The 21,808-nt window shown below is 43.5% G+C and overlaps 1 protein-coding gene across 1 annotated transcript; it reads right to left on the reverse strand.

The window, feature by feature from the left end:
- Window positions 1-11,805: 11,805 nt before the first annotated feature.
- Window positions 11,806-21,251, reverse strand: dbx2 (developing brain homeobox 2; the record flags this gene model as incomplete). Its single annotated transcript, XM_083762759.1, has 4 exons — window positions 11,806-12,048; window positions 12,647-12,831; window positions 15,131-15,235; window positions 20,897-21,251. 4 exons carry the CDS (start codon window positions 21,249-21,251, stop codon window positions 11,806-11,808), a joined length of 888 nt encoding a protein of 295 aa, XP_083618885.1.
- Window positions 21,252-21,808: the final 557 nt, after the last annotated feature.

Below are 21,808 nucleotides of genomic sequence, written 5' to 3' on the forward strand. Positions count from 1 at the left end.
GCGGGCATCCAGTGGCCGGCTATTGTCCGTAAAACAAAGACAAGTAACCCACCATGCCTTTAAACGGAAGCCAGAGAATCACATCTTCTAAGGCCTGCATCTATATTCATTATTAATAATGCATTTCTGTTGGGTCCAGACACAGGAAATGTAATTACTTTCTATTGCCCACAAGTTGTCATTTCCTAAAGTTCCACCAGGAAAATAGGTCATTAAAACATGTTACCAGACAAGACTACAAAGTAATAAAAAAACGCATGTGCACACACCCACGCACACTCAGGCACACGCACGCCAACGCAGGTGTGCACGCACGCACGCACTCACACACACACAGGGCAAGGACAGGACAGGACAGTGAAAGTGTTTTTCTGTGTGTGCTTCTGTAAAAGTTAACAGATGGATGATTCAGTACGATGCTCCAGGTCATAACGTTTATCATACGGAGACAAAAGGAGTGTGTGGTTGCAGACACTTCAGAACTGCTATATGACTTCAATGGAGGGGAAAAAAACCTTCATTTCCTTTGGGAACAATCTGTTGCATAACTTTGTTGCAAGGTCATATTGAGTCGACCTTGTCTAAACAGAGAAGATGACTCATGTGATAGTGTTTTGCATTCCTAATGGCATGTTCCTACGTAATTCATGGAATGGAATGGAATGGAATATATAATTTCAAATATAGGATTCTGTTATTATAATTAGGCCTACTAGTACTCTTACTGTTTTACTTTCTGAGTCCCCAGAGGCCAGGTGCATAGAGCTTGGTGATTGGGGGCTCATGATAATTACTTGCGCAAGCAGAGCGCACAAGTGCTGTAATCGGCTGCATAGAGCTCTATAGGGACTCAGAGCAGCAGACGTACCCAGAGTAGAGAGCTTTATAATGGACTCAGAGCAGCAGACGTACCCAGAGTAGAGAGCTTTATAATGGACTCAGAGCAGCAGTAGAGAGCTTTAGGACTCAGAGCAGCAGTCGTACCCAGAGTAGAGAGCTTTAGGACTCAGAGCAGCAGACGTACCCAGAGCAGAGAGCTTTAGGACTCAGAGCAGCAGTCGTACCCAGAGTAGAGAGCTTTAGGACTCAGAACAGCAGTCGTACCCAGAGTAGAGAGCTTTAGGACTCAGAGCAGCAGTCGTACCCAGAGTAGAGAGCTTTAGGACTCAGAGCAGCAGTCGTACCCAGAGTAGAGAGCTTTAGGACTCAGAACAGCAGACGTACCCAGAGTAGAGAGCTTTAGGACTCAGAGCAGCAGACGTACCCAGAGTAGAGAGCTTTAGAACTCAGAGCAGCAGACGTACCCAGAGTAGAGAGCTTTAGGACTCAGAACAGCAGACGTACCCAGAGTAGAGAGCTTTAGGACTCAGAGCAGCAGACGTACCCAGAGTAGAGAGCTTTAGGACTCAGAGCAGCAGACGTACCCAGAGTAGAGAGCTTTATAATGGACTCAGAGCAGCAGACGTACCCAGAGCAGAGAGCTTTAGGACTCAGAGCAGCATGTTGTTTTCAGTGTATATTCCTTCGTTTTACACATTCAGTATTCCTGTGCTGTAGACTACAACTAACTGATCACTATAGGCAGTAAATACCACACTTATTTGTCATGTGCTAATATGCCTTAAAATAAATAATTTCTGTATTATCATTTATTATGCCATCTAGAATAACTTAGCCACTTATTATGCCATCTTAGAATAAAAGTTAGCTTCATAGCATAATTGCCCAAGTAATATTTAGAATGTAACAAAGCATTCTGTTAGTCTGAGGACATCAGGTATAGGTTAATAAGGCACACTCGAGCAACAGTATACTATGTAGAGCAGGGGTGGGCAACTGGCGGCCAGGGGGCCACATGCGCCCCCCACATTCACTTAAGGGCGCTTTCACACCCAAAGTTCGCTTAGAAGGTCCGGATCAAGGACCAAGGACCAAATATTTGCATTTTGATTTTGGTCCGTTTGGTGTTCACACTGGACTTTGTAAAGCGTACCAAATATGTAAACAAATGACACGTGGACATGTTAAGCGAACCAAATAGTGAGGGGGAAAAGAACATGAGGGGAAATCACTGTCTACAATTTTTGGGGCAACCTTCAGTCACACAGAGAGAGAATAGAACAGCAACATGACAGGCAGCAACAACTTGCTATTGCATTCATTCTTATTAATTATTTTATTAGCCAAATAAGAGCAACAGATGAACAGAGGAGCAGGTGTTTGAACAATAATGTGCTTGCTGCTGAATGCTGATGCATAAATTCACGGAGACGTATAGCCTACAGCCCTACAACAAGGTATCCCAGATAAAAAGGACTTTTCTTCCATGTGTGCAGAGCCGGACTAACAATGGAACTAGGTGGAGCTTAAGCGCCAGGGCCCGAAGCTTGCAGGGCCTGGTACGAGACTATAGGTTAGGTACAGCTGTTGCTTCTTTCGAAAAATATAACGCAACATAAGAACCCCCGCTAGTGTTTTTGGTCTTCTCGTCTGACAGTTCCTGTAGCAGTTTTCGGGAGGAGAGGGAGCAGTCTGTTTGGGGGGGTTCCCGACGGCTGCGCGTCGCTTCCTCCTCTGACAGAGGGGAAGCGAGTAAGCGACGCCGTCAGTAGCCCCCTCACTCAGGAAGGCCCCCCTCACTCAGACCGACCAACGTGTGTTGCGACAATAACATACAGCCTATGCAAGAGGAATATAAACAAGACCTTGGCGCAAAACCTCATATTTACCCTGCTCTAATGCAACAAAAGTGTGTTCTTACATCCTCCATTTCACGATTCCAGCACTCGTGAGTAAATTAATTTAATTGCTATTATGAAAGTTTTCAGTGACGTTGGACCCACAGGTTGCATTGTCGTCAATAATTAATCTGTCTTTAAAACGTTCTAATATTAATATAGCATATTGGCATTGTCTGTTGGTGCACACATGTTATATGGACCATGTAACAACATGGTCAACAGCACTGTTTGCAAATGTAGCTACATTTGTAGGCCACAAAGACAATTTAGACAAAACATGCTGCTGCCTGCTAATGGAGCTTGTAGATATAGTAGGCTAATTATTTTTGCAGATAGTTTAGCAGAGACTGAAGTTGGAAAGGCTGTGCCCAGTGCGGCATGCCTGCTGGCTGCTGTGTCTTGTGTCAGCGGGCAGCGCAGGCAGTAGTGGATATGCGCTAAACCCATGCATGTTAATTAATTAATTGACTGAATCAGTATAGGGGCCTTTTGATTTGGTGAAGCGCCAGGGCCTTGAGAGGGGTTAATCCGTCACTGCATGTGTGCACCTTCACCCATGTTATTTCTGCGCATCAAATCGGCGCCGCGGCGGGCATTTCCATGTCATCTTATGGTTTGGTCAGTTGGTTATTGAGCTTCAAGTCAGAACAGCTCCGCTGCAGCTAATTGAGTTGACCTAGTTTTACGTCTTTTGCTATAGTGATGTAATCAATTAATCATTTGGGACCACCTGTGTATAGCTTATTTAACATTGGCTTTTTCTCGATACCTGCGGCCTGCGCGACATGGATGATTTTAAATATTTCTCTGTCTCTGCGTCTCTCCCATATAAATATATGGGTCTCTCCCCCAGTCCCCTCATGTGCGTGCGCGCCCACGCGCCCACACACACACACACACACAAAAAGGAGGGGACACGAGTTGAAAGAGAAACTCGCATGAAGACTCATGCATCGCAGATTCGCATGCTTTGTCATGCCTTTGCGTGGCGGCGGCCGGCGAATTGCTTAAAATAAACAGATCTACAAGCTTACATCGTGTGCCATACCGTACACCATTCCATGTCGATAACTTGTACATTTTGCGCATGTGAACCTCGTATGCTGCGCTGCGCCTCGACATATACTGTATGCGTCTACTATTAAAATCAGACTGTCAGCTGTCATATGATCCCCGTAAAAAAATACATGCTTTTATAACTATAATTATTAATGCAGCCTCACAACTGCCGACGCCCGACGGCTATTTTGCCTATCGTCCTGTATTTGGTCCTCTATAAAGTCCGAATGCATTCACACCAGTAACGAAGCGCACCGTGGTTCGTTTGGAAGCGAACCGAGTCCGGCCTTTTTTAGCGGACCATGGTTCGTTTCTTTGATAAACGAACCAGAGTTCGTATGCACGTTCACACCAACCGAACCAAAGGGGTAAGCGGACCATGGTTCGTTTTAAACGAACCAAACATGTCCGGTGTGAAAGCGCCCTTAATGCGGCCCGCATGTTAATATCAGAATACTGATATAGTATTGATTTATAATAATAATAATAATAATTAAACTTTATTTGTATAGCACCTTTCATGACATGAAATGCAGCTCAAAGTGCTTTACAGAACAATGGAGAATAAAAGAAAAGCAAGGCAACGACAAAAAACAAGCAGTAATGCAATACAGTGAGGACATGAATAACAACAAAAAAAAAAAAAAAAAAGATCAATTAAAAGCAATGTTGTAGAAGTGGGTCTTGAGCTGAGCTTTAAAAATGTCTACAGAGGCTGCCTGACGAAGGTACAGTGGGAGCTTGTTCCATGCCGACGGCCCGTAGAAGCAAAAAGCTGCTTCCCCGTATTTTTTAGTTGCCATTTTTTTAGGCAAAGCGAGCAGGCCAGCAGTGGAAGACCTTAGGGGGCGGTTTGGGACATATTTAGGCAGGCAGTCATGTAGGTAGGAAGGTGCGAGACCATTGAGAGCTTTATAGACAAGTAAAATAATTTTAAAATCAATCCTAAAAACAACCGGAAGTTGTGATGTCAGTGCAGTGATGCCAAAACTGGAGTAATATGTTCTCTCATCTTAGTTCTAGTTAAAACTCTGGCTGCTGCATTTTGGACAAGTTGTAATCTGTCAGTTGTTTTCTTAGGCAGTCCTGAAAAAAGTGCATTGCAGTAATCAAGCCGAGAAAAAACAAAGGCGTGGATTAGCGTTTTTGCATCGTCCAAGGACACATAGGCTCTGATTCGTGCAATATTTCTAAGGTGAAAAAAAGGCAATCTTGGTAACATGATTAATTTGTGAATTAAAATTCAATTCAGAATCAATAATAACCCCCAGGTTCTTTACTGTACTGTTACTGTCTACAGTCAGGTTGCCAAGTCTGCTTAATATTGAATCTTTCTGTTCACTAGAACCGATTATGAGAACTTCTGTCTTATCCTCATTTAGCTTGAGAAAGTTCTCACTCATCCAACATTTGATGCTAGACAGACAGGTAACCAGCGGGTCTAAAGCACAGGGATCATCTGGAGCCACAGAAAGATATAGTTGGGTATCATCAGCATAGAAATGAAAATTGACTCCGTGATTGGCAATGAGTTCGCCCAATGGCAGTATGTACAAGGAGAAAAGCAGAGGCCAAGAATCGAGCCCTGTGGAATACCAGAACTGATGTCGTGTTTGTCTGAGTCAAACTCGGCTAGATTGACAAAGTAACTTCTATTTGATAGGTAGGAGGAAAACCAGGACAGGGCCGTACCAGACAGGCCTATCCAGTGCTCCAGACGCTGTATTAAAATTGAATGATCAATCGTGTCAAATGCAGCCGTTAGATCTAGAAGTAAGAGAACGGATACATGTTTCTTGTCAGCAGACACCCTAAGATCATTCATTACTTTTACAAGTGCTGTTTCTGTACTGTGACCTTTCCTAAAGCCAGATTGGAATTTGTTGTGCACATTATTGTTCTGTAGAAACACATCCAATTGATGAAAGATGCATTTTTCTAAAACCTTGCCCAGAAAGGGTAGATTTGAAATGGGTCGATATGGTCGGCAGGTGACGAGAGAACTCGTCGGCTGCAGAAGAGCTAAAAAAAACGCTTTTTTATGGTATATTCAGTGATGTTTTTCTCTAGATCAGAGTCAGTCATATTAAAACACAGCAGATAGTGGTCTGATAGCTCAGGCCTTTCAATAGTCCTTTCCACAGTGATGTTCAGCCCTCTAGAAATCACCAGGTCCAGAGTGTGCCCATGTTTATGTGTAGGCCCAACAACATGTTGGATAAATTCAAAGGAGTGCAATAACTCTAAGAAACCCATAGCCATAGCATCTGTAGCATCATCCAGGTGAAGATTAAGATCACCTGAGATAAGAGTTCTGTCATAGTTAGTGGAGCAGATAGATAAAAGTTCTGATATTTCTGTTAGAAATATTGCTTTACTGCATTTTGGCGGGCGATAAATCATTGGCATAGAGGCTTGACCATGTAGTATAGTGGCCTGGTATTCAAAGGATGTAAAGCTGCCAAGGGTCAGAGCCTTGAATTTTAACGTGTCTGAAAAACTAATTGCCAGTCCACCTCCTTTCTTAGCCTCGCGAACAGAGTGAATGAAACTGTAGTTTGCGGGACAGGCTGGCGCTAGGAGAACAGCTCCATCTGAGCCAAGCCATGTCTCTGTTAGAAAGATTATATCTAGCTTCTCTTTACAGATTATATCATTTACAGAGGAGGACTTATTTGTTAGTGACCTGATGTTAAACAAGGCAAGGTTAAGCTTGTTATCACATTTTTGGGGGCCGTGATGCCTGTGAGGTACAGTAACCAAACAGCATTCTCTCTCCAGACCACTCCTTGTGTTGGACACTCTATTTGAAATAACAGTAGAAATGTTGTGGACCTCAACCTGTGCAGTGATTGAAACACCAGGCTTTCTAGAAGCATGGGGTCCATACATGTTTGTTGCTGCGCATAATGGACCCTGTTCATATCAGTTATCAAATGTATTTTCTAGGCTATCTGGAGCTGGGCTTGACATATGGGACGCCGTCAGTTGGTGACATCGTCTGGTAAGGGGGGTCGACTTTATTCCAATGTTTATCAGGTCCACCATGCCCGGGGTGAAAGAGAGGAGATGTATTGGTGAGGGAGTTAGAAATTCTTCATCAACGTCTTCATCATCGTCTTCATCATAGTCATTGCCGCATGCCGTTGTCAATCTTTCAATCGACTGTCGAAATTCTTCCAATCCACGGTCATTGAGGGACCTCTCGGCGGCCTCAGTAACTTCTTCCAATCGACTGTCATTGAGGGACCTATCGGCGGCCTCAGTATCTTGTGGTTTTTTCTCCACCAGGGGACGCTGTGACTTCATGCTCTGAGATTTCTTCTCCACCCGGGGACGCTGTGGCTTCATGCTCTGTGATCTTTTCTCCACCAGGGGACGCTGTGACTTCATGCTTTCGGCGGCCTCAGTATCTTCTCCACCAGGGGACGCTGTGACTTCATGCTCTGTGATTTCTTCTCCACCAGGGGACGCTGTGGCTTCATGCTCTGTGATCTTTTCTCCACCAGGGGACGCTGTGACTTCATGCTCTGAGATTTTTTCTCCACCAGGGGGCGCTGTGACTTCACGCTCTGTGCGTTTTCCTCCTCCAGGGGGCGCTGTGTTTTCTCCCCAGGGGGCGCTGTGACCCCACGCTCTGTGCGTTTTCCTCCACCAGGGGGCGCTGTGACTTCACACTCTGTGAGTTTTCTTCCACCAGGGGGCGCTGTGACCCCACGCTCTGTGCGTTTTCCTCCACCAGGGGGCGCTGTGACTTCACACTCTGTGAGTTTTCTTCCGCCAGGGGGCGCTGTGACTTCACGCTCTGAGTTTTCCTCCACCAGGAGGCGCTGTGTCTCCACCAGGGGGAGTTGTGGGTTCAACATCTGTGACATTCCATGTTTTTGGCTGCTTGGCGACCATTGCCACCATATTATCTGTTTTGGCTAGGGCGCTATCTCTTGATTCTGCTCTGTCCTTGGAATTTATGTTGTGGGGCAACACGTTTCTGGCCAGTTTGGAGAGTTGACAGGGATGATTCATGTTATGAAATATGTTGGTGAAGAATAATTTAACACCCAACTTGTTTAGGTGTGTTGCGTCTACAAAAAGATGCCTTCTGTCCCAGAAAAAAATGAAATTGTCAATAAAATTGAATGATTTTTGCCCGGGCGATTCTTCTGTGCATGCCGTTGAGAGCCATTCATTGAATGCAAACAATCTGCTAAAACGCTCACTCCCTGTCATCGGAGGAAGTGGGCCACTTATCCAAATGTCAACATCAACAAGTGAGCTCAGGGTGGACAGTAGGGCTTTGAAATCCTTTTTTACGATTTCTGATTCTCGTTTTTCCGCATCACGTGTACCGATGTGCAGTATCAGCGTTTTTACCATGGGGTGTGCATCAACAATCTCTTCAATTCTGTCATCCATATCAGAGACAGTGTCATTGGGAAAGCATATTACTTTAGCTTTTCTCTTTTTGTTGCTTTTAACATATTTTACAGCCTGATCGCCGACAATCAGACATTCAATCATTTGCTCTCCATTAGCTACCCTGCTCGGAGTGGCGTTAACACGGTTATCTGATGGGCCACTAGACTCAGCAGCATTCAGCAATGGGTTAAATCTATTAGTCAACCGCATATTCTCCCTTTGGGGAGGTGTGAATTTTGATTTGCCTTTTACACTTTTACACTGCGGGGGGGTGGTTTTGGGTCGGGCTGGGAGCGTAGGCCAGCTGGTCTTATCAGGGCTCCGAGTCCTCCCACTTAGCCGTCCTTTCATGTTATCTCTGTTAGTAATCACTGTGGAGATTGTTGATATTATAGCGGGCGGTGAGATTCTCACCGCCCGCCCGCTACTCACAGTTTTTCGACCTTTCATGTCCTTTGGCCTTGCGCCGAGAGTACTCCAGACAAATGAGTTATTCTGCGTGTGATTTTCTTTCCCATGATTTTCTTTCCCATGTTTTACTCCCAAATTCACTCTTAAGAGGTGTAATTCCGTTTCCAGCAAAGCAATCTTTTGAAGCAGCTTCTGAAAGTCCTCTGAGGAGATTGTTGGGGGCATGGCTGGCTATTTGCCAAGTATCCAGAGCTAGTTAGCTATATAGCTAGCTATGTGCCACGTACCCAGTCACAGAAGGTAAAAAATTGTATTTTGAAGTAGGCAAAAACTTCTATCTAAAGAACGAAAACAGTCCCATCGGTTTACAGGTATCTAGGATCCACTTGTAGAGATAAAAAAATAAAATAAAGCATGGCTATCAGTTGAGGAATGCAAGCATAGGCGAGAGCGGCGAAGCGTCCTCACTGTACGAGGAGCAGGAGATTGTTACAATTTCAAACCCGCTTTAATTACTTAATGACTAAGAATGAATTGACTAGTAGGCCTACTTAATGACTAGTATTAAAATCTTATTGTCTTCTAAAAACGAAATTCAATAAAAAGGTTTACTTTTCAGGATTACAATTTAAAAAATAGCAAAAGATTATTCAGGTTTTCAATTCAAATATATCAAAAATTGCCGATCTACAAGCTCAAAGCGCGTCGCATTGCACGCATTTTGAGCTTGTAGATCGGCTATTTTTGCTACGACAGTAATATGCACTGTGGCCCTCTGGAGTGAGTGTGGAAATATATTGGCCCTCGCCATCGTCAAAGTTGCCCACCCCTGATGTAGAGTAAGAAATGTAAATTTGTCCAAAAAAGTAGTTTGCGCATTATATACTGAGGCTAATGTGCACTTTCTCCACAGCGGTCCTAACAGACTTGATACTGTGCACTGTAGGCTATATTTCATTCTCTCAGCGCCATCTTGTGGACAGTGCTGTGAATTGAAAGGATCTGACCACAGAGCAGGGCACTGATGGCAATCAATGCAGGCAGTGTCTCCCTTTAAGTTGTCAACGACCCCCAAAATGCACAGGCTTATGTATTTGGCAACGGACCCCATCTGAAAATGTTTTGTGCCAGAGAACCCCTCCCCCAGAAGAGAAGATTTATGTAACTGAGAAGATTTATGTTAGGTTAAATATAATATTTGTAACATAAATCTTATGTAACATGAGTGCAGTACTTTCATCCGACGGAGCATTGGTCCGAACGACAACCTACCTCCTCCCTCACCCTAACCCTAACCTCCCCCGGGGCAGACACCTAAACCTAACCGCAACCCTCTCCCGACCCGCAGGGCACCTCGGAGTCGGATGATAGTATGCCTCCCACGTAACATAAATATATATAGGCCTATAGTTTACAGTCTATATAGGCCTATATAGACTGTAGGCCTATATATATATATTCCTTTGGAGACAAGGAAGGGACCGCACACTCCAAAGATGCTCGAGGAATCAGGACTTAATGCGCAAATTAAAAATTAATTTCAGCCAAATATAATTTGAAAATAGGTGCAGGTTGGTGCCTTGCATGGTTTCTTCCGCCATCAGTGTATGAATGTGTGTGTGTGTGTGAATGGGTGAATAATGCACAATCTATGTAAAGTGCATTGGATAAACGCGCTATATAAATGCACCATTTACCACTACAACCACAAATGTCCCAAGAAACTCGCTAGGCTAGCAACCCAGTTGTCTCCGCTCGCGGCTGATTTTTATGTTTTGATTAGGCTTTCCATCATGCTCGTTTAAGTACGGCCAGATGGCTGTTTCAACCAATCAGATTGCTTCCTCGAAACGACCTGTTGTATAATAGCCAACACATACATGGATAGCGGTTAAACTTTTTCATGGCGACGCCCTGGACCCTCCCCAAGAACGCCTGGGAGTCCCACCCCCCCCCCCATGTTGTCCAACAACCTATAAAGTACTCGATTCTGTCCTTATCAGGACGTTACATAAGTCGAACACATTCGGCACAGCGACTCGGTCGTCTGAGCTTGCTCAGTGGTGCCTCTCGTGGCTCAAGTCCCTCTGTCGTTTTAACAGTTTTTGCATAACTAGTTCCTAATATAATAGTGTGCAGAGAGTTCTGCAGGAAAAAAATGTCCGACTAGGTTGTTGTACCAACCATTGTGGTTACTGGTTGATTGAAGTTCTAGATGTGAAGATGAGTCAATAAGCAGGGCTCTCTGAAAGATTTTATTTACAGTCGATACAGGTATCAAAGGAAAAAAAGAAAAGGGAAAAAAAAGATAAATGTACAATTTATACAGAGTGAAATTTGATAATAGAGAAAGCTTTAGTGTAAAGCTTAGTAAATGACGCATTGGAGGGAGTAGCTAATGCAAATCGTCGCTGGTGGGAACCAAAAGCGTTACTTTTCAGGAAATGGAATGAAAAAAGCTTGGGATGTCCCGATCACGTTTTCTGTGGGTCAGGACACCCAGGGGGGTCCATGGTTTTGGGGGGTCCCCAGATGACAGTTAATGGACAATTTAAGGTAAGTATAAGGTAACTTTTGGTCTGTTTTTCTTTTTTGAGGGGAGGGTAAATTGGCAATTTCACATAGAGGTGCCCAGGACTTCTTGATCAGGTGCCTGTTCTTCCTGTATCCAACAAGACAAATGCAGTGATATACAGTGATTATAATGAGTGTTAGTCTTCGCAAGACGTGTTTTCCATCCACACACATGTGTTAACTCACTCTCTCTTACAGACTTGGCTCGGCTGGCAAGTTAGCCAAGTCACAGCCACGGTCTGATGGTCACAATCAGCTAATAATAATGTGTCCATCAACAATGTTTATGTCGTGGCTGAGTGGCCGACTGAAACTCTGAATAAGAGCACCAGGAAAATGCCACACATATATCGTCGCTGTCGGGGCAGGAACCTCATATCTCCATTCTCCATGTATTACAACGTAGGTGTTTCCGTAAATGAATGCCCCTGCTACTTCGCCATGCACTACACGTGTCGCACAAACACAGGCTATAGCGGAAAATGGCTGATAGAACCTCTCATACGTATGGAGATAAGGGGATCCGACAGCAACGATAAACAAATCAGTGTGGACTTAGTGGATGCGTCAGAGTCTCAGGTTGTGTACGGGTCTTTCCAGGGAGTCAGGGGGAGTTATAGCGCAGCAGGGAAACACCTGCCGCCAAGGACTCCCTCTCCTTGGCAGTGTTGTTCTGTGAAGGCGACGGTCTGACTGATGGTGTGGTTAAAGGCGCTGCCTCTGGGGGTTCCTCCTCTGGAGAGAGGCTCTGGGCCAGAAGCTCGTCCATGGGAGAGCGTGCACTTTGGACCTCCTTCTCCTTGCAGTTCCTCCACTTCATCCTGCGGTTCTGGAACCAGATCTTCACCTATATATACCAGGATGATAGATAGACATTGGGCTTCCGCTTTGGGATGGACATACCCTGAAGAAGGCCATGGGGCCACTAGTCAATGCATGGGTTATCCCAGATTCCCCGTCATAGTTTTTAACTCAATTCAGTGATGAAATAGCCATGATAAGCCATCTCAATAAAGGCCTTTTTCACCTATTTTCGCACGTTTTGAGTCCCCAACCAAAGAGCATCTTTTTATTGCACGTTTTGAGTCCCCAACCAAAGAGCACCTTCATTATACTTTTTTGGACTTCCGAGCACTCCTGACACTTTATTTTTTTTCTGTTTAGGGATTGTTTGAGTCTTTGATTAGGAATAATAACCCCTTGAGATGTAGCATGTGTTTTTGAAGGGGTCCTGAAGACAATAATAGCCTACAATATAAACACACTTATACAAAACAATGAAATACATCAACCAAAAAATACATCATTGTACATCCGCTATTTCTGAACATTTTTGGAAAACTCAGTTGGGGGTTCTGTAGCCAAATATCTATCAATTTGGGGGGTCCTTGACACGTAAACGTTTGAGAACTACAACCGTAGTAAGGTCGCTAAGATTAGATTACCTGTGACTCCTTGAGGCTGAGGTGAGCTGCCAGTTTGTTCCTGTCTGTCTTGCTGATGTACTTCTGTCTCCGGAACGTTCTCTCCAGCTCCTTCCGCTGGTCGTCAGAGAACACGGCCCTCCTCAGGATCCCTCGGCGGGATTTGGTGCTCATGTTGTGGGGCCACATTGAAAGGTTGGCTTCCTCTGTATGATGGTCAAAGGGGGGGAGGAGGAGGGGGGACACACACAATTGCTTTGTGAATGCATTGTTTAACCACCCCTGGCAACCAGGTTGACAACTTGACACCACGAGAATAATCTGTAATGTTTCATCGGACAAGTACATTTTCATTGTCAGTTAAATCAACTATTTGCTTTTTGCCCAATGTTCACCTTTAGGCCTCGTCATCGTCAAGCAAATATATACAGTATAATTATGACAAATAGGTAGGATGCACAAGTGGCAAATAGGAGACGACATAAGAAGTAATGTAATAAGTAAAATGGAGCAAGATGGCTAAAACCATAACCACGTGAACCCTTGTATTTCTATTCTTAATGGGAAAACATTCAGTGAAACTAGTACATCGACAAGCTCACAATACGTTACAACATGACGCATTGTATGCTTATCAACTATTTTCAGCAGATATTTGATGTAGACTCTACATCAAAAGAATATAGTCCTGGGGAACACCGGTCAAGTAAGTATTCAAGTGTAGGGAAAAAAAGTAGTTTCCCCCATTTTCTTTTTCAAATGCTTGCTTTGTTCACGTGAAAAACTATGTGCACTTTCCCCAACTGTACCAAATCGACCAGCTTTTCATTCCTAACATGACACTTGTTTTTGGCCACACTTACTTTATCACTCATTCTCCACTCATGGGGGTTTCTCTCCAATCTGTCCAATTTAACAAACTGGGGGTGACTAAAGAGAGAACTGAAAGGCCTTTCCACTGGGCTAAAAGGGGGATTTGGTGAACTCTGAGGGCCAATCCCACGCTGCTTCACTCACAGGTGCACGCACAACAAAAGTCAAGTGGGACAATTTATCAAAACCATTCAGTGTTGCCTTTTTAATCTGTACGACAAATCTGCACACAGACCACCTCTAGGGAGCACATAACAGGCTCGGACACGCTCTTCACTCCCCTATTGGGACACAAAGGCTTCCACTTAAACGGCCGATTACCGGGTCAGTCGTGGGCTACGTGTGTGTCTCTCCCCATGTGGCCCCTGTGGGACGTCCAACAATGGGCCGGCTCAGAGCAAAGGCCAGCGCTCGCTCTCTCCGGCTCAGTGCCCCGGCACTAAATCTTTTCACTCGCAGGTATGAAGCCACGGTTTGTATGCGAAGATGATCTCGAATAAGTCTATAAAAGTCACCTTCATTGAATGCTTTATGGTCCCAGTGGAGAAGCCTCGAATGGGCTTGGAAGGACAGGGCTGGGGGGTGAAAGGAGGGGGTTGTTGCAGCGAGGCTCTTTAACTACACAATGGGGCAAGGGGGATGTTCCTGGCACAGCCCTGTTCTTCTGCAGAGGAATGGATGCAGAGTCTCTTTTTTTGTGCTCAGCGGAGTTCATTGCTGCAGTTGAAAAATTGCAGTGGGGTCGCGTGTGGACGCTGGAGTGAAAGTGGCGATTGGTCACGGACCAGACCTGGCATTGTTGCGTTGCTGGGCACTGTGGGAAAGTGTCAGCCCATTAAGGGTATAGCTCGGAGGGCCAGGGGGGGTTGAAGGCTTTCTGAACCACCGTGCTGTTTTCTACCTCACTTGACTGACATCATTGGATGTAGCAACCATCTCTTTTAGCCCCTGATAAGTATTAATGTTAATTTAACTAAGAGTGACATTTGGTCACTCTCAGAGGTACAAATGGGTAACAAATGAACACTACTCAGCATGCATGGCAGAATGCCAATGGAAGAATTTTACTTTTTCGCAGAATGATTACACACATGAATCACACATGTAAAGAAATGAGACTTCTAATTACTCAATGATGATGCAATGATGATACTCTTGGAGCGTTCACATTTTGTCCAAAATTATTCTATTTTTTTCTTTCATTTTTTACATTCACAGCCAAACATTTGAATATGAGGGGTGGGAAATACGTTTTAAAACAACCTTCCCTCAGCTCAGCATCAAGAGTCTGCAGGCCTGTTAAATGTAATCTTAATCTGACAGAAGACAAGATCTGCGTTAGCTCTGCACACATATATATAGCGAAAGTGTGTATCCGAGAATACAAAGAGGGAGGGGGGGGGATAAAAGCCCCCCACCCCACACACACACATCCCCATCCACCACCCTAAACAACCGTGAATGGCCATGAATAGTGCTGTGCAGTAGTTGAGCGGAGAATTAGCTCCTTGGCGTAGCAATTGGTAATTAGCTGCAGAAAGCCAACGGGAGAGCCCCCCGCGGTGAAGGCTCTATAGAGGGGAGCTGATGATGCATGGCTGATGAGGCCATGCAACGCAACACAACACTCACTGGGGAAGACGGCAGGCGGGCTGGTCCCACCGCAGCACGTCGCCAGGAGGTACTGCTGCTGCGTCGCCGGGCCCTGCAGGAAAACACTGCTGCTCAGCACCACGCCTGCAGGGAAACACATACACAAAGTACATAGTTTCATATTACCATTTTGGACTGAGATAAAAAAGGCTTCTAAATCCTCATTTTTTTCTGAAAAACTTATGTTTCTATGTCAGTGGTGCTCAACCTTTTTCATGTCAAGGACCCCCAGAATTATCTCTATTGGGCCTGCACGGACCACCATCCCAAAATATGAAGTTCCAGGGACCCCCCAGAAGCAAATATTTTAGTTAAAAATGTTCTCTCTGAAATATATATTCAAAGATTTGTGCCACATTTTGATGATTTTTCAAAATTAGCAGACCTACAAGCTCGTAGCGTGGCACTCGGTGCCGTGCTACGAGCTTGTAGATCTGCTATTTTTTAATAGCTAAAGTATAACACAATGTTTAAAACACCAAATAATAGCTTCTACTACTTTTTTGTTTTTAGCATTTTCTCTCCAATTTAGAAGTTATGCCAATTAATGTATTTAATTCCTCCCCACACACATTTCTGTGTTGTCACTCACCGCTGTTGTATCCTATACCGACTCACCTGCCAGCGAGGAGCACCCACAAGGACGACATATAATAGCCTTCATCCTACCCATCCCGCCCAAGTGCCATTCTCAGCTCGTATAGGACTATGTGCAGTTTGTGCACGCAATGATGTTACGGTTGTTACCCTCTCCCGGACACAGGCCAACTGGGTTCGTATAGACGCACACCATGGTGGATTTGAACCCACAACCACCACAATGGTGGGCAGGCACTTTTACTATTGTGCCACCTGGGCGCTCTACTTTCTACTTTTACTAATACGTTGTACTGTTGTTGATGCAGTATGTGGTAGCAAGGTGTGATGGTATAGTGGTTCCAGTGTTGATTTCGTCTACTAAAACTAAGACGAAAAATGTTTGTCGACTACCTTTTTCCACTGACGAAAACGAAATGGAAACTAAATAAAAACTAAGCTACGATGACTAAAACTAAGACTAAATAACTAAGACTAAATATACTGACAATTTCATCAACAAATAAAAAACTAGACTAAAATGTTAGGAAGGGACTAGTGGACAAGAGATCCAGTGTCATTTTACAATTAGTTGCATTGTAAAAGTGAGAAAAAAAAAACAGTCTGCATCAAGGCCCGCCAAAATACATTTCAGTCGACTAAATCATCTGTAGATTTAGTCGACTAAAATCTTATGTTATTTAGTCGACTAAAACTAGACTAACACTAAAACATTCCAGGTGACTAAAACTAAATGAAAACTATTCAAGAGACTATGACTAAAACTTGCTGCCAAAAACACTGAGTGGTTCTCAAAGTTTTTCCATGTTCAGTTCAATAAGCTCACAACGCATCACATTGTTGCTGATGTATGGTTAAAGTTGTTCAACTGGTTTCAATATATATTAACTATGATTTACTGGGGACCCCCTGGAACCCCACACCCACTGTGATAGTACACGTGTATATATATGCATGCCACACCTAAGTGTTAATTTAACTCTCAGAGTGCACAGTTATTGTAACTAAATGGACCCAAGGGGGCCGTGCGGCAGTGGCTCAGGAGGTAGAGCGATCGCTTGGGATAAAGTGTAAAGTTTCCGGTTAGATCCTCAGCTCCCCCTAGCCTCGGTCCCAGCCTTACTCATCTGCGGAGAGAAAAGCCTGGTCACGACCTAAAGCAGAGTGTATCGGCGGAAGTGTCGGGCCGCCAGATGTATTTCCCCCAGATACGATATATATTTCACAACACTTCATGGAGAATGTAAACAGATTTGTAAAGCGTCAACATAATTTCCTTGAGCAATACTTCCGCCAAAATCCCGCAACATCCGCCACCCCAAAAAATGCAGCTCCCCCTGGATTTGTGTTCTTGCTCAAGACACCTGCAGGTCGATTTTGAAGGTGCAGTTTACCAGGTCGTGATACATAAATTGGCCTCGCTCTGCGCACATTCGTATTATGAAAGGCATATCGGCCCGTGTTGAACGCACTCGGCCCGTGTTGAACGCACACACATTTGGCATACCGCGTCCCTGAATATTTTAGCATTGTGGGAGTGTCCATATGTTAATTATTCTCGCTTTGCGCAATTTGCTATTAAGCCCCTTGACCTAAAGACACTCAGCGCATAACGATTAGACGTGGGTCTGACCACCTCATAAACGCAAAAAGCACTGTTTGATTTGACACTTGAGCGGCTCTGGAAGGCTGGTAGAGTGTTGCCATGTCTGTTTATTATAAGCGGCTTATTTTTCTGTAAAGTTGCTTTGTGTGGTTGCTTTTCTTGTTTCTAAAGTGGTTATTTGGGCTTTTCTCCTAATGTTGTTTAAACCAGTGATCGTCACACAGCACATTCCCATGTCAAGGATCCCCAGATGAATGCATTTGCCCAACTAAGGACAGATAATCCAAAAATTAAATAAAAAGATTACTTTTGAAAATAGCAGATCTATACCAGCTCACAATGCATCACATTCATTCATTAAAACTATGAACTCTGACTGCAGGGGGATATATAATGATCATTATAACAATGTGCAAGAACATATTTAAAAAGAAGGAAGAACTTTATATTTGTGGACAATCAAAATATGTTTTTTTATTTTAATGTGGTGTCATTCAAATTAATCTGGATATGGCAGACTCACTATTTAGAAAATAAAAACATGGCACTTCATTTAAAATAGGTTACAGACCCCTGTTATATGCGCTTATTTTTATAGACCTATTTACTTGTTTCTATGAGACATGGCAGTTTTGCGTCTTTAAAAAAAAAAAAATGAGATTAGAAACGGCCATAATTCTTTCATTTCTCAACCTTAAAAATAAATAAAAACATCTCCATAATCCGTGGGAAATGTGCTTTCATATGCTGTATCACACCCGATTCAAGTCTTCTTCAATAAAATGCTACGAGCGAACTCAGCGAAGACCATACCATCGGGGCCACAGCATTACGCAGCACGCATTCAACTCATTCCTTCGTCGTGACTTGAATGAAATAAAATATAATAAACGTTATTTTACTGGTGTTTTTCAATAGAAACAAATAAAGAGCGTGTGTAGGCTACTGTGTGCAAGTGCAACAGTACATATACATGCATGCACTAGGCTATATTTCTTCCGTGTCGGGATGGTGATTGAGCTCTTCAAGTTCACAGCCCGTTTGGTCTTTCATAAAAAAACGTTGATATTAGCCTATAAACACTCATGGTTCTCTCATTTCTCAACCGTTTTATTAAATGTAAAAATCTCCATATTCCTTATGAATCTTGCTTTCATTCGCTGTATGGTACATGGTTCTATCGTTATCGAATTAATTAATTACGCATGGATTGGCAATTTGCCAATATGCTGCTATCTACTCGCAATTCCATTCCGATCTGAAAGGTGGGTCTGTTCTTTTGAGGCATAAAGGTGACAGCATGCAGTGCAATAGGAATAATTAACCTAAATGTGACAAAGGCATGTCATGTCTTCTATGGTGCCAGCCTGAAGAAATGTCATACCACGACCCCCAAAGTGCGCATTCCGTATGTGACATCAGCTGACTGGTAAAGAGAATAGTACGGACATGTTGATTGGGTACGTCTCAAACACGCCTTAAACACACCCATGACTAATTCAAGGCCGTTTTGCGCACTCCGCGGGGTGTCAAAAGCGCTTCTTAACATGCCCAAAATTGCAATATGACATACTACACGCCCCCAGATCATAATACTGTAATTAGATTAGTAATATAGAAGTAAGTAACATAGAAGTCCTAAATCGACCCCGGAACCTCCATTTGCTCCCAATGAACATGGTGCCTTGTGTGTGTGAATGTAATACACATTGTGAAGTGCTTTGGATAAAGGCAAATATAAATGTACCCTTTGATTACATCTTGTACACCCTCAGAGGGTGAACTAAACCTACAGGGCCAAAATACATTTCTGACCGTGTGCGATATCATGAACCATCCACATCTCTCAGGTTGTCTGCCTTCTGTCCCTATTCAAAACCAAAGATAAATGTGGGTGGAGCAGTATATGTTTTTTTTATGCACCACATATCTGGAACAAACTCCCAGAAAACTGGACTAAATACCCTTCTTAACCAGGGTCTACCACGTGGGAGGCCAAACCTCCTCAAGCACAATCCCTTGCTTTGCCAGAGGAGAGATTGTAATCACTAGCCTCAGGCTAGTGAAATAGTTGGCTATGATGGCTATGAGTTGGCTATGTCAACCAGTAAAGTATCCTACAGTTCTCAATGGAGTATAGGGACTATGAATCAGACCACCGGCTAACAGTTATCCCTCTATGACGGCAAGACTATACATCCTCAATTCAGACCACCTCCAGCCACTGCACATGACCAATTAATTATAATGTACATGCTCTAGTCTAGTCTATAGGCTACAGATTGATTAAACTTATTAAACTTAACGTATTCTTTCAAATAAGTTCCAGATTGCAGGTTTAACACTCAGGTAATTTACTGTGCATGAGGAAATATATCTCCTGCTCATTTTGTACAGTTTTACAGTCAACACATGGTAGCACATATACTCATTGGTGGAAGAAATACTCTTTCACCAATACAATAAAAGGCGACTTAAAGTAGACTACCAAAAGTAGAAATGCTAATTTCACAGGTTTTCACAATCTTTAGAAAATAGCAGATCCACAAGCTCAGTGTAACATGTTGTGAGCTGGTAGTTTGGCTATTTTTGTACTTGAGTTAATGTACTTCGCTACTTTCCACCACTGGTCACTCATAAAGAACGTCTGTTAAAGGCGTAGCTTCGTGCGTTTCGAGCTTGTTGATCTGCTACTTTTGTGTGACACTGCAGCATGATCAAGTAGGACGATGATTTAAAAGCAACCTTACACTATCTACTAATTTACTTTGAGAGTTACTGGCTCAATTCAATGTATAGACTCAAAACCAAATGCACCTGTGGAGCTACCATAGTCTGTTTATAATCAATCTATGCTATGGTACAATATATCTACACTGTAGTGGTTGAATTGTATAGTACGGTAGTTAAGTTTGCTTATTTAAATTACACACAAAACTGTGTGAATTGCCAGCATCATGAAGCTTGAAATTGAAATGTCCTTTACTGTTAGAGCAAAGAAATGTATGGCATTGTGGAGGAGAAAAAAGTGATTTTAGTTTACAATACATTAACCACTGAGCCTCGTAAGTACAAATTCAAACACACAATTACTTGATTACTAACAATTTCAATTACTTAGACAACTTCAACATTTCAGTATTAATTAAAAAATAATTAAAGCTGATGTGAAGATAAACTAAAATATTGTATTGCTCATTTGGTAGCATACTTCGATCTATGAGCCGTTACAGTTAATGGCAGGTAGGACATTTGTGTTCCTTGTTAATCCCGTGAAAGAAAAACATGTTGAATAGATTATGAAAATCAAATAGAGAAATAGACAATAATAGACAATGCATAGACAGTGGAAATAGACAAATATCTACAATTATTTTTGTATAAATGGAGAACTAGACATAAATGGAGAAATAGACAGACAGGGAGACAGACAGACAGACAGGCAGGCAGATAGACAGACAACACAAGAAAAATAGCAATGAAAAGGAAGAGGGGGGGAAAGGAAGAGGTACATTAGATTAGTTAAAACTATATTGGTTTACCTGTGTTTGGCAGAAAGGGGCTGCCTAGGAGGTCTTTGACCTGTTGACAGTACGGTGGAAGCACCTGGCCCTGATGGCTGATCAAGGGGTACCCTCCATGCTGAAGGCCCCAGGACGTCCTCCGTGGGGATTCACAACAAGGTGCTTGCCTCCGATGATAATGATGATGATGATGATGATATCCGCTTATCTTCCCCTCCTCCGGAATTATGGCCGCCGCCGTGGCCGATGTCCCTGATGATCTCAGCAGATTGTCAATGAGGAAGCTCTTCCCCGTGCTCCCAAACCCCTGTGGAGCAGGAGGAAGAGACCCAGCCATATTCTTCGTCTTCTTGCGCCACTGGCCTGAGACCATCCTGTTCACACGGTTAACCCTGACACTCTCTCTCTCTAGCAGTCACAGCTCAATGACACAAAATTCTCCTTAAATCTCTCCTTGGGAGTGACCAGGCCAACTTCATTAAAGTCTGGAGGGAGAAAACAACAGCGCTCTCCTCTTCCTCTTTTTAGGGCCTGCACTCTCTGCACTTTTTTTCCTTTTTTTTTTTTTTTGTACTATAGGAGCCGTGCCGTGATTGGCCGAGAGGCTCTAAATGCCGCTTCTCAATGCAGATAAGGCCGGGTCCCTTTTTCCTGGAGTGGCAGAAGGTGGGTCCGCTCTCTTTCATTACGTCAACTGGCCTATTAAATGATAGACACCAGAGACAATGAATCGCTGGCCATAGTTTAACATGCGCCAAACAGTTCTCTCCCAGTAGTAAATAGTTTTCTCTTTTCATCAGCCTCCTTCCAGAGATCTCCATTGTGGCTCATACAGACCCATGGCCTATTAAATACTTAGCAACTCATTCTTTCTCTCACACACACACACACACACACCACACACACACACACACACACAGTCACACACAG

The sequence above is a fragment of the Protomyctophum parallelum genome (genome assembly GCF_964188405.1).
Source record: "Protomyctophum parallelum genome assembly, chromosome: 4".
Taxonomy (NCBI): Eukaryota; Metazoa; Chordata; class Actinopteri; order Myctophiformes; family Myctophidae; genus Protomyctophum; species Protomyctophum parallelum.